General features: G+C 38.0%; 1 protein-coding gene across 1 annotated transcript in view; it reads right to left on the reverse strand.

The window, feature by feature from the left end:
* The window catches only part of LOC110460706 (protein downstream neighbor of son homolog), a 50,347-nt gene extending 40,539 nt beyond the window's left edge, over positions 1-9,808 (reverse strand). Inside the window, exon 1 of the mRNA XM_021513764.1 lies at positions 9,435-9,808. Within this exon, the coding sequence (XP_021369439.1) occupies positions 9,435-9,731 (297 nt within the window). The 5' untranslated portion in view covers positions 9,732-9,808. The remainder of the gene's footprint in view (positions 1-9,434) is intronic.
* Positions 9,809-14,925: the final 5,117 nt, after the last annotated feature.

Raw genomic sequence — 14,925 nt, forward strand, 5'->3', positions numbered from 1 at the left:
TAGGGGGGTCATACCCACCAATTATACAAAATTGAGTCCCCTTGACCCAAGGATGCTCCAGACTAAATAAGGATAAAATCCCATAATCCCGATGGTCGAAGAAGGATTTTAAAGGTTTTACCTCTATTTCTCCTATTGGGCCCCGTCCTTCTGCCCCTTGGGAGACCACACCCACTGCATGCTTATACAAAATTGAGTCCTCTTGGCCCATTGATGCTCCAGACTAAATTAAGATAATCTCTATGGTAAAAGAAGGATTTTAAAGGTTTTACCTATGTTTCCTCTATTGGGCCCACCTCTCTGCCTCCAGACACACCGTTTATACAAAATTGAGTCCCTTTTGCCTAAGGATGCTACAGACTAAATTAGGATAATATCCCTTAATCCCTATGGTAGAAGAAGGATTTTAAAGAATTTGCTATGTTTCCCCTATTGGGCCCCACCCCTCAGGCCCCTAGGGTACCACACCAACGATTCATTCAAAATTGGTTCCCCTTCACCCAAGGATGCTTCTGACCCAATATGGAACAAATCCTTTTGTTCCTACAGAAGAAGAAGAAGGGTTTTAAAGAATAATTTGTATGTTTCCCCCATTTTGCCCCGCCCCTCAGCCCCCAGGGGAGCCAGACCCACGGTTTATACAAAACTGGTTCCCCTTCACCCAAGGATGCTTCAGACCAAATATGGACCAAATCCTTTGATTTCTACAGAAGAAGAAGGATTTTAAAGAATTTGCTATATTTCCCCTATTTGGCCACACCCCTCAGCCCCCAGGGGGGCCAGACCCACGGTTTATACAAAATTGGTTCCCCTTCACCCAAGAATGCTTCAGACCAAATATGGAACAAATCCTTTCATTCCTTCAGAAGAAGAAGGATTTTAAAGAATTTGCTATATTTCCCCTATTGGGCCCCGCCCGTCAGCCCCAAGGGGGGTCAGACCCACCATTTATACAAAATTGAGTCCCCTTGGCCTAAGGATGCTCCAGACCAAATTTAGTCCAAATCCTTTCATTCCTACAGAATAAGAAGGATTTTAAAGAATTTGCTATGTTTCTCCTATTGGGCCCCGCCACTTAGGCCCCTGGGGGCCAGGCCCATGGTTTATACAAAACTGGTTCCCCTTCACCCAAGGATGTTTCAGACTATATATGGAACAAATCCTTTCATTCCTACAGACGAAGAATTTTAAAGAATATTTTGCTATGTTTCCCCTATTGGGCCCCGCCCCTCAGGCCCCTGGGAGGCCACACCCACGGTTTATACAAAATTGGTTGCCGTTCCCCCAAGAATGCTTCAGACCAAATATGGAACAAATCCTTTCATTCCTTCAGAAGAAGAAGGATTTTAAAGAATAATTTGCTATGTTTCTCCTATTGGGCCCCACTTCTAAGGCCCCTGGGGGGGCCAGACCCAGTTTATACAAAATGGGTTCCCCTTCACCCAAGGATTCTTCAGACCAAATATGGAACAAATCGTTTAATTCCTACAGAAGAAGAAGGATTTTAAAGAATTTGCTATATTTCCCCTATTTGGCCCTGCTTCTCAGCTCCCAGGGGGGCCAGACCCACGGTTTATACAAAATTGGTACCCCTTCACCCAAGAATGCTTCAGACCAAATATGGAACAAATCCTTTCATTCCTTCAGAAGAAGAAGGATTTTAAAGAATTTGCTATATTTCCCCTATTGTGCCCCGCCCGTCAGCCCCAAGGGGGGCCAGACCCACCATTTATACAAAATTGAGTCTCCTTGGCCTAAGGATGCTCCAGACCAAATTTAGTCCAAATCCTTTCATTCCTACAGAATAAGAAGGATTTTAAAGAATTTGCTATGTTTCTCCTATTGGGCCCCACCACTTAGGCCCCTGGGGGCCAGACCCATGGTTTATACAAAACTGGTTCCCCTTCACCCAAGGATGATTCAGACTAAATATGGAACAAATCCTTTCATTCCTACAGAAGAAGAAGGATTTTAAAGAATTTGCTATATTTCCCTTATTTGGCCACGCCCCTCAGCCCCCAGGGGGGCCAGACCCACGGTTTATACAAAATTGGTTCCCCTTCCCCCAAGGATGCTTCTGACCAAATATGGACCAAATCCTTTCATTCCTACAGAAGAAGAAGGATTTTAAAGAATTTGCTATAACTCCCCTATTTGGCCCCGCCCCTCACCCCCATGGCCAGGGGGGCCAGACCCACGGTTTATACAAAATTTGTTCCCCTTCCCCAAAGGATGCTTCTGACCAAATATGGACCAAATCCTTTCATTCCTACAGAAGAAGAAGGATTTTAAAGAATTTGCTATAATTCCCCTATTGGGCCCCGCCCCTCAGCCCCCAGGGGGGCCAGACCCATCATTTATACAAAATTGATTCCCCTTGGCCTAAGGATGCTCCAGACCAAATTTAGTCCAAATCTACTGGGCCATTCAGGACAAGTAGCGTTTTAAAGGAAAAGTTGACGGACGGATGACGGATGCTACGCCATGGCATAAGTAAAAAAAATATGGCTCTTCACGTGATATCCCTTTAAACGATTAAAACACATTTGACCCCTGTTACCTTGTAAGTCAAACATGGACATTACGTTGAACAAACTTTATAGTCCTTCATCCCAGAATGCAACTTGCCAAATAACACCACCCTAAACCTTTTGTTTATTGAGAAGATGACTTTTAAAGATTTATGCACTATGGAGCAAAAGTTGCCATGAAAGTGTGTCAAGGTCATTCACATGAACAAGCAATCACCCTGTATGCTATAGTTATTCAGAAGAAGTCGTTTAAAGATTTCACCATATTTGACCCCCGTGACCTTGAATATGGGCAAAGGTCATGCATTTGATTAAACTTAGTAGCCCTTCATCCCTACATTCTACGTACTGGCCTAATAGCATCATCCTGTTCCTTTTGGTTATTCATAAGAAGTCGTTTAAAGGTTTTTAAGACAATTTACCCCTGTGACCTTGAATATGAGTGACGGTCATTCATTTGAACAATATTGGTAGCCCTTCATGCAAACATCCTTCTGGCCAAATATCATCACCCTGGACCTTTTGGTAATTCAGAAGGAGTCGTTAAAAGGTTTTTAAGACAATTGACCCCTGTGACCTTGAAAATAAATGAAGGTCATTCATTTGAACAAACTTGGTAACTCTAGATATTCATCCCAGCATGCTATTGGCCATCTTAGGCCTTTTGGTTACTGAGATGAAGTTATTTAAAGTAAAAAGTTGAAGCCGGACAAACAGACAATGGACACCGCACCATGGCGTAATTAGCTCACTTGCCCTTTGCAAGGCTTCACACCGATTCTAATTTAGTTCTTGTTTTTTTCCTGGCTGTTTTGGGAATATTTTTTATTATGAACTAGCTGGGAAAAATTTGATGTGTTGTAACATTATTTTAGTCAGAAAAATTAATAAAATCACAGATTTTTTCTTACAATCATGATACATGTAGTACTACCAAATGGACAGATGGCTAGATAAGACAAAGCAGAGGAAATTGAGAGAAATGGACAACTAAATAATCAACCTGTACACAAAACAAGATGCTGTGGAAAAGTGTGTAATCATTTTAATTAATCTGTGAATAAAGAAAATGTCTAAATTGGACTCGTAACATGATATAAAGGTGACTGTGATCTGTGAAGGGAGCTCGAGGATTTATTTGTTTGTTTATTTGCTATGTGCTGATATCAGGATTTCAACTGGCTCTTCTGCAAAAACTGGAAAAAAATAGTTAGGAGATGTGGCCTCTTTTTTATATGATACTTCAATGCATTTACCAGACGACAAAACAGACAAGCTAGCTAGGTCAGAAATGAAGTATGAGTACGTATTTATGAGTTCTTTAAGCAATATAGAAAGTGTATTGGCCAAACTGCACATTTATGAGCATTTCTTAATTAATTATAAAATTTAATTGTTATGTTTTCCTTGAGGTATTTCAGTATTTTTCAGTGTAAGGTGACAGTAATCAAAATGGATCATGATCACCAGACCATCATTTCCTCATTCATTGAAAATTCAGCAGATGAATGATATTAGTTTATGATTGCATCAATTTTGTAACAGCTAAAGTATATATCAGGGGAAAATACTGCCTTACTGGCAAGCTAGCTTTCCCAGTGATGCCATATAACCCGGGGACCCGCTCACTTTTTAAGTTCAGCAACAACGCGCATGGTCAGTAGTTGGATGGGTGAGTCTGACAGCCCGCACGTTACATTTGGTGGCAGCGAAGTGTCTCTGTAATCATGATCATGCGCCAGTTACCAGTGGTTAGGGAAGGTGCATTAATACACAGAGAAAACGTACAGGATTCCTCAGGCCAAGTCTCGGGACGAGACTTTCATTTGGAGGGGGCAATAGTGTAACAGTAGCTCGAGTTTCCTCTGGCCCTAACACCAGACTTAGACATTTTGACATATATAGATGTCTGGTGTAGGGCCAGAGCGCACTACTATATAAAAACGTGGAATTCTCCGACACCGTTTGGTATCGGGGAGTGACTAATCAACAAAAAGATGCGGTCCGGAAAACTTCTAAACAAAAATAAAATGATCCGTTTTCGGTCCGGATCAGAACGGTTTGTTAAGTTGTCACCCCTGATGACCTACAACATCCCTCACCTGGTATTAATCTCACACTTGTAATTTTAAAAGTGGACTAAAATATAGCTACAGGAAAAATGTTAGTGCTTGATTCAAAAGAATAGATCTATTAAAAGATTTCAACATATTTGACCCCTGTGACCTTGAAAATGGGTGAAGATCATGTTCATTTAAACAAACTTGGTAACACTTCATCCCAGCATGTAACTGGCCAAATATAATCATCCTGGACCTTTTTTTGTTATTCAGAAGAAAAGGTTTAAAGGTTTTCAACATATTTGACCCATGTGACCTTGAATATATGTCGAGGTCATTCATTTGAATAAACTTTGTAGTCCTTCATCCCAGCATGTTACTGGCCAAATATCATTTACCTAGACCTCTTGGTTATTCAGAAGAAGTTGTTTAAAGGTTTTACACTTACACGTATTTGACCCCTGTGACCTTGAATATAAGTCAAGGTCATCAGTTCAAACAAAGTTGGTAGCCCTTCATCCCAGCATGATACTGGCCAAAAATCAACACCCTAGGTCTCCTGGTTATTCAGAAGAAGTTGTTTTAACTCTTTACCACTCGAACATTGTTGCAACAATGTATACATTTTACTTGCCTGGGCTGCAGGGCAGGCACTGTACCAACCTCTACAACTGTGTATATTTTGTGCACCATTTCCTCAGGCACTTTTACATTTTTTATTAGGCTTTGATGTATGGTTTTTAAAACTCATTTTTCTGACAATGATATTCAGAATACGGTATTATAAGTACATATTTTTAGTTTCTGTGAAATCTGCCCTATATTTTGGTGCATGTTTTAAGTTGAAAATTTGAAGTACAAAAAAAATGTATATGCGGGTTTCAATAGGTTTTATTTCAAAACATGTATATATTATATTGGATGTATAATTGCAAAAAATGTCCAATGTTTATTGTAATTTCATTAAAAGTCTTTAACTTTAGCCATTGTTTGTTATCTTTAAAACACAATCTATACCTGAATATATATTTCACTGGGTATGGTATGCGAGGTGACAGCCATCTTTGCATAAATGTACAGACTGCACAACCGAATACTGTCTCCTTCCTCTGCTTCCTACTCAGGTGAACCTGACACCTCCTTCTGGTTTGCAGTCGCACATTTTCATGTCCAGCATAGTTCTCATTGTTATGTACTTGTTCCAAGACCTCTGCTGCCTTCCTCTTTCTGCCACAGAAACCCGCGATAAGCTCATGTGCAAGTTCGCACCTGAAGTCTAGATGTGTATATCGCTTCTTAGAATGTTGCCTCTGTGTTATGCTGTTATATAAGATGAAGGCATTAACGATGGCACAGTTAACAATGAAGTAAAAAATGTACTTCCATGCCTTCTTACTGTCCCTCCCAAGGGGATATGTAGTTCGGAGTTGATCATGGGGATCAACACCATTCATCTTCTGGTTATAGATGTAACCCGCATGTGGCCGAGTTAAGTGCAGTTGGTTTCGGCCTTGTCGTCGAAACATTGCTACATTTTCTGTTGGATTGCTAAGGGTACTTAAAAAGGCAACCAGCTTCTTATCTTGCCACACAGCTGCTGTAAGATTGCCTTGTTGTCTCACTTTTGATTCCCCTCGCCTCATTTTCAGTCTCTTTAGGTCAGCTGGAAAGCCACGCCTATTCACTCGCACCGTTCCACATGAATAAATATTCTTTGCTAAGAGATCAATACACAACTGTATACTTGTAAAGTAATTGTCAAAGAATACCCAATGGTTTTTGTCCACAAGCTGGGCAGTTAGATTTGTGACGACATCATATCCCAAACCATTTACAGATTTTTCTGTTGATCTCCCCAAATACACGTTAAAGTCATTCAGATAAGCTGTGTCGGCATCACACCTCATCCACACTTTAATACCTCTTTTAATAGGTTTAGATGGCAAATATTGTTTATAAGAAAGCCTACCAGTCCACTTGATCATTGCTTCATCAATAGATGCATTCTTACTTGGTCTGTTTGCTTTTTTGAACTGTTCTTTTGCCATTTCTATTACAGGTCTCACTTTATAAGTTTGTCAATATTGTCCCTAGCCTGGTTATCTTCCCCTCTCCTGTCACTGACATGAAAGTACTCCGTAATTTTTTCATATCTTTTCACTGTCATCACTGATTTGATCCCTTTATTTCCCAAAAATTTGTCTTTTGACCAAAAGTCTTTGTAAGATGGTAATTGATTTACTCCCATAAAGATCAGCATTCCAAGATACGCGGACATTTCATTTTCCGTAACGTCATACCATATCTGATCTTCTCGATCGTTTTTCTCAGATTTCCACTGGGCGTAATCATTGGTAAATTGTACGATATCCCAAAGAATTTCCGGTTTAAAAACAAGATCAAAATAATCTTTTGGGGTAGCTGTATCAATGTCAAATCCATCCGGTAATACTGGTCCGGTTTCCTGCTGAAAAGCATGAACTATAACGTCGTGTAGTTCACCAGGACGATCGCCATACCAATGAGCAGGATCGAACGCTTCTGGATTGTCGTCATCGCTTTCGTCGCCGCCTGGCTCGCTGTCACTATTAAAAATTTACATCGCTTAGGATGTCTGAATCCCCCGATTGGAAAAACCATCAAATCCGTTGGAATCCGACTCGTCTGAATTGAATATCGCCTGAATTTCCTTGTCAGAGTTTGTTCCCGGCTCGGCCGCCATTACGTTTCTAGCCACGCTTTCACAACGCTGACACTCTGATTTCCTGACTGAATTACGTAACAAGGTCAAGGCTATGAACTATAAAAAGTATCTAATTGTTTTGACCAATCACAGAGCTCCACCCTGGTATACGTCAACGACACATTCAAATTACAGTGACCGAGATACACGGTCTAAAAATAGGTATGTGTTTATACACGCTTGCGAGGAAAACATGGCTGTGCGCTCCCGGTCGCTTATGAGTAAATACGATGTATGCGTCAAACCACGCTTCCGAGGAAATTATGGAAAGGTGTCCAGACACGCTTATGAGTGGTTAAGAGTTAAAGTTTTAAACATATTTGACCCCTGAATCCTTGAATATAAGTCAAGGTCATTCAATTGAATAAACTTAGAAGCCTTTCATCCCAGCATGTCCCCGGCCAAATATCGTCACCCTGGGCCTTCTGGTTATTTAGAAGAAGTCATTGAAAGAATTTATTATATTTGACCCCTGTGACCTTGAAAATAGACAAAGGTCATTCATTTGAAAAAACTTGGAAGTTCTTCATCCCAGCATGCCACTGGCCAAATATCATCACCCTGGGCCTCTTGGTTTATCAGAAGAAGTTGTTTAAAGTAAAAAGTTGACGCGGGACGGACGACAGACGAACGGACGTACAGAGGACGACAAACGAACGGATGTACGGGCCAGGAGAGCTCAAAATAACGTTCGCTCAGGTGGGAATCTTTGAATGATTGAAATTCGAGGACTCTACTGACGGAATTTAGCAGCTGTTGGTGATAATAAGAGCTGATTTGGACCAATACATAATCCATTTATCAATATATTTGAGGTTGTGTTGTGTCATAGTAGATATTTGTTGTCAGCACGTGCACATCACAACTCTCCGGTACCAAACGGTGTCAGAGAATTCCACGTTTTCATATAGCAGTGCGCTCTGGCCCCCACCCCAGACATCTATATGCCAAAATGTCAAACTCTGGTGTTAGGGCCATGAGAAACTCAGACTAAGTGTAACAGCTAAGGTATATAAGGGGAAAATACTGCCTTACTGGCAAGCTAGCTTTTCCAGTGATGCGGTATAACCCAATGACCCGCTCACTAAGTCCAGCAACGTCGAGTGTGGTCAGAAGTTGGATGGGTTACAATTTTCTGTCAGCATTTCATAATTTTACGATGATCTTTGTTATTTGAATGAAAAAAGTATTTAATTTCTTCAATATTCTGAATTTATTCCTACAGTTTGAAACAAAATACAGACCCGGTAGTCCTCGCATTGTGCAATTTTTAAACCACATAAACTTCCAAATATCTTCTGATATTTGAACTTTATACATTTTGTAGTTAATCATATCTAAACTAGAAATGATGCATAACCTGAAAGCTATGAATTATTATAAGGACAAATTATTGTAATAACTTAACTGTTGATACATGTACATCTATTGATTTATAATTATATATTAATTTATAAGTACAATATACCCGTCCCCCCGAACTCTGGACAGACGCTCTCTGGTCGCCGCCGATCAACCTATTCTAGACCCAGGCCAGTTCCACTAAAAGTAAGTTTTGCAGTCATCCGATTTGGGTCCTGCCTCCTTACAGACGATATATTGCTGATAAACATGACATTTCTGATCAGACACTTCATCAGGTCCAGTACACTCTGCCGATTGAGCTATATAGCTATAAAGACCTATATAGCTATATACCTATAAATTATAGCTGTATTGAGCTATATTTTGTCAGATTTCAAATTTCATTAAATTAAAGCAAAGTCGCATAAAACAATAAGGTTTATGGTAATGTTGACTACAAAGAGCATACAGTTAGATGTTTATTTTCATTTTTCATAAATGTAAAATTTCCGATTTTTTTACACCTTTATTTTTTTTAAAGAATACTTATATTTAATGTCTTTTGTTATCAACCTAATGATACAATCTTCTTTTAAAAGCGACTTTGTTTCGTTTTCTTTAAAAAAAGAAAATCACTTGAAAATAGGTCAAAAGACTTATTTCAGATAGGTCAATAGAGCTATTATAGGTCTTTACAGCTATATAGCTCAATCGGCAGAGTGTACTGGACCTGTTCATATGCAAAATATTATATACCTTTTCTATTCCTCCGAGAATTGTAAACAACGCATTCTCTTGTGAATTATCTGAATTTGGTGACAGTTCTTCATTTTCACATTTCATTCTTTTTGACGGAGACCCGGTCTCGATTTCCTGTGAGAAAGGATTCCTTCTTTTTGACTGTAAAAACATACTTTTTGTACTGAAAATATCAGTTAGTTTGTTAGGTGGCTTTTCATCGCTACTTTGCAGCGATACTCGCTTCTTCTTCCGGTGCTTTTTCATTATATCTGAAGGTTTTTTCCATGTTGGTGAGCTGTTGGTGTCATCCATTTCTAAACGTTACCTTAAAGTATTTGCCGTGCATTTATCATACATATCATGCAGGTTACGGTATGTTTCCAATTTGCGTTTCCCGCTTTATTTTTCAAACGCTTTATCAACGTTGATGATGTTACGGTCGTGGGCAAACCTTGTACGTAGGACCTGGACCCGGACTAAAATCCCGATCTGGGTATATTCAAAACATGCTAATATCTCAATAAAGGAATCGTTTAATTTTCTTTTGAAACGTCTACAAAAAAATCAGCTATTGATTTATAAGACGCTGTATAATTAGATTGAAATTGTAAAAGATATAAAGATGTAAAGAGTAACGCCCACTGCGTACTCCCGTCACGGCCAAAAAGAATGTCTAGTATAAGTTTGGGAACATTTTGTTTGATAATTGCTGTAAAATAAATCAGGTATATATCATTTATTTGATGATGGGTGATACATATATATTATATGTTTCAAGATGGGCGAAAGTAATAGCGAAATTTAGTCTTCGGTGTTTTGTTTTATTTACATCAATATATATAAATATATTAATTAATAGACAAAATGAGTAAAGGGGAGCAATACTTTAGAACTTTACAGAAATGGACAATCAAACGAGGGGCTTTACATCGATATTAGTATAAATTCCTGAAACATCAGGTCGAATTTGAAATTGTGTTACAGTCACCGATATTTGACAGGTAAACGTGACAAATAAAATAAAACATTTTCTAAAAAGCTTTTGTAATTAGTTATAAATCGGCACGCGAGGTGAAAAACAGTAACGCTGCTGAAAAATGGCGTATATAGTCGTACTGATGATCTGGAAGAACCATTGTTGATTTCGAAATAAATGTATTATCTATTGTTTATTTTATGACTGGTATTGATAATCAATTAAGTAAAGATTAAAAACCAAAAGACAAACAACTGAACTAAATGATGCTCCATCAACTTCTGTACTCCATTGTCGATACAGCTGGAATCCCAGCATCAACTCCTGTACTCCATTGTCGATACAGCTCGAATCCTTTCAGTGTTAACGGTATAACCAAAAGTGGTTTTTATAATTAAGACACATATCATTATGCCAATTTATAATAACTAGTAATCATATAAGTTAGTTTTGACGGAGCGATCTTAGCATTGGAACAGAAATAAACAAAACCAATCTGTTCTCCATAGCTCCGCTACACAAAAGCACCCTTTACCGCCACAACGGAAAGCATTTTCCCATACTGACTATAACCTAAATTCCTTCGTGACATTTACAAACACAGACTGAATCAAGACACCGCTGTGTCAGACAAATGGGCTAATCTACAAACAGGGAATCTGCACGGACTGATGAACTGGTGCCAAATAAACATATCTCCCTGTGTGTAAGATAGAGCTATCCAGGGTAAGAAAGGGGTGTACAAAATATCTCATCCCGAGGGTTGACATATCTCTATCTACATCACACAGGGGTGACGTCACATGAAATGGGGTGTAGGATAGAAATTTCTCCCACACTTCACAGGTACATTCCCGTTTTTGGTAGGGAAAAGATAAACCTGTCTTGATCTACCCCGATCAAGACAGCGTACACGCGCTATTACGCCACAGACAACGCACTTCTTTCAACATGACCTGTGACTCTGTGCATTTTCATTAAAACCGATTACATCATCACTTTTTACACACATGTATAATACACATGTAAACAAAACATGGCAAGCTCAGCATTCCGACAGTACAAAGTAGGCGAATATGTTGCCGTAGGAAAAAGTGGTGAAAAGGGAAGAATAGTTGCTGAATTTAATTGATGATAGTTCGGTGTATTGGGGTCAAAAATACAACTTCGCAGTGAAGGTATTTTTTACGGTATGCAAATGTGGGAGAAAAATAATCAATCACTCCTGTGTGATGTAGACAGTGATATCTCAACCCTCGGGATGAGATATTGTTTAGGTTTAGCATTCGGCAAAGCCTCGTGATAAACCTAAAAAAAATATATCAGCCTCTGGTTGAGATATCTCTGTCTACATCACACAGGAGTGATAGATGCTATTAATCCTGAGTCCGGCAAACGGCAGCTGTGTAAAACTAGCTTTGCGAACAAACTGTTTCGTATTTTTCTACCGCAAGTGTAATTAACACCAATATAAAATATTATCAATAAGTTTAGTTGATATATTTAAATATTAATTATTATATTAACGCATATATATTTTAAAAGATGGGTATTAGGAAGCACACATCACTATATACTAAAATGGCTGGAATAATCCCGAGTTATAAACTTTTCCGAACGAAACTCGAGTGTTCCGAAGAGCCATTGGGAACTTAAAAAGACCATTGGTTTTGTTGGCCAAAAAGAAAAAGGGTCAGACATAGTTCTTATTGGTGAGAATCACTGTCATTTGTTAATCTGTTGCACGTCATTTTCAACCAGAATGAGACAAATGAAAGTAGTTTGATGAGGATTTATATGGCGAGGGTCCAGTAGTGCAGCTGTAATGATGGCAAACTAGGTAAGAGCGCAGAATTATTGTCATAATCAGTCACTACATACTTAAATATAAAGTTGGATTTTAAAATTCATCTTGATTTATGTTATTTTTCGTACACAGCCTCGTTGAAGAATTCTAGTTTGGTTTGATTTGGGGTGGGGGTGGGGATAATTATTTGTTTTATATTATTAATGAGGAAGTATTGGTTTCTTTGACATGTGTCTACCTGGGGTATGCCGTTTATTCCAAGTTTCTGGTTAATAATTTTACAGCAATTTTGAGGTTAAGATACAGATAGTTGATGTCAGAAAGCTGAGTTAGTTGATTTAACATTTATCATTCACATCACTTGTCTTGCTTGTTGTAAGCAAATTTTATTGATTTCTGTTGATTATCCTGTGTTATAAATTCATGGTTTAAAGTTTGTGCTCATGTATTTTGTGAGTTAACAGGTAAAGGATATGTACAACTGTCCAGTGTTCCTTCANAGAATATTTGTAATTAAATACAATTTATTATACCCAGTCTAACATTAACTGCTTATTTTTACATTTGATCTAACTTGACCTCTCTAGGTTAATTTTAAGTCGAAGAAGAAATTCACAAAAAAAATATATTTTACAGGCAATTTTTTATCAAGAATAGTTATACTATGTATGTGTACATATCACTATAGCAAGGTTATTTTATTAGATTAAATCAATCTCTTCATCTTTATTTATGAAAAGTGTCTGACACTAGATCATAAACTAGGGAACTCAGATATAATTTCAAAAATGAAGAATGTCTTATATTTCAGTTCCTTTTCCAAATGAATTTTATCACACAGGGGAGCATATGGTAACTGGACATTTCCCCCAAAGTTTGAAGCAGATTCCAAGAGAAATATTTAGTTTACTAATACACGAGCAAGATACTTTACTCCGCTTGTTCCACTCTACTTAGCTGTAAATGAGTATGTGGTTGGGCAGTGCTAGAAATGTAGAATGCTAGCTGTGAGTGCCGAAATGGCAGCACTGGCTGTATGCTCCCCAGGGAGTTGAGAAAGATATTGACTGGTTGCAAATATATACAATGGAAGATATTATACATGTATATAATAAATGAGCATTACAGTATATATTTATTTTGCTGCACACTTAATAAACATGTGACATGTCCCTGTAACCCACATCTAATTATAGGTAAGTAGCTATAGGGGAATTATTATTGGAAGCCAATATCAACACATCCAACTAATACAGCACATTAAAACAAGGGCCCCATGGGTTTAACAGGTCACCTGAGTTGTAATACAATTGTTATTTGTTGTTGTGATATGACAAAAACAAATATTGCATATGTATAGCATGGTATTTTGTCCCTCTACAATACTGAAAAGTCTCATTTCCATAAACTATAGCAAAATTTACCCCCTCCCTACGGTAAATGGGTGACAATTGATAAAAAACATACATCAGGGCATTTTAGATCGCTATTTTCTGTAGGAAAGTTATTATTTTTCCTCATCTATATAAGAGTTGTCTTATTGGTTGTTTAGATTACCTCTTACCATGCAAGAAATATGAGCTTGGGGATCTCAACAATTTCCATGCTATGACCCAGGGAGGAAGTCCTCAGGGATTGATTGGGCTCCATTAAGGACTTGATAACATGAGTGTTATTTTCTCTGTATGTCCAGCAACATATGAAAGGGATCTAAACTGATTTCATGTTAAAACCTGGGGAATAAGCCCTCAGGAGCAGGAAATGACCCTGGAGCCAATCCTGTAAGCATGGATGTGTTCAGGGTATGGTGGGGAATCTTGATAATTTAAAGTACATAAAGCTTTACACCGAAAATTCCTCTATGGCTGCTTTTTCCTAGTTTTTCAGACCTGAGATATGCTACAATCTGTACAGTCATTAAGGAAAAGTAGTTTTTTGAAGATGAAATTGTCTTATTTTGCTCTATATTGGGCCCATCTTATGCCATGCCCTTCTAGGTTGTAGAAACTTGACAGATACAAAATATGGTCACCTTATTGCCTCAGCCATTTTTACTGTATATTGTAACAATTTATATGGTGACAGGTCCTTCTAGAGAGTAGTCTTTTACAAATTAAAATTTGCCAATTTCCCCTTATTGGCCCCGCCCCTCAACCCTAAGGTGGCCATATCCTTCCATAATATAAAAGGCCAAAAATATATTGTTTTGTGCCTACCCAAACGTTTTTGCCAATTTTCAAAGAAAGAACTGTTCCAGTCAAGATCACTCTCCTTTCTATGTTTAGGATAAATAAAAATAAATGAAAAACTGATTTATTACCTATCCATACCTTTCCATATTTTTTTTCAAACATGTAACAGGAAACAAACATCTCTTGTTGTATATAGAGGATACTCATACACAATAAGTGATGACTCTCTATGAGGTAAATCAAATAGTGTAAGTTTATATGCAGTATATTATCAACAAATTTCAGCAATTAGATGATATATAACTGAAAATAGTCATGAGAGATACTTCATATACAAAGCTTGTTAAAGAAATACAGAATGTAGTGTACAGATAATGTAAAGATAGGATTATGTATACACAGTATATACAGGTACTATACAGAATATATAATAATAATAATATACAGCATTTATATAGCGCCCTATATAATTTGTAAAATTACACTAAGGCGCTTTACAACATATGGATAATAGTAATGGTTATAATTGTG

This window comes from Mizuhopecten yessoensis, unplaced genomic scaffold, assembly GCF_002113885.1.
Source record: "Mizuhopecten yessoensis strain PY_sf001 unplaced genomic scaffold, ASM211388v2 scaffold10459, whole genome shotgun sequence".
NCBI classification, from domain to species: domain Eukaryota; kingdom Metazoa; phylum Mollusca; class Bivalvia; order Pectinida; family Pectinidae; genus Mizuhopecten; species Mizuhopecten yessoensis.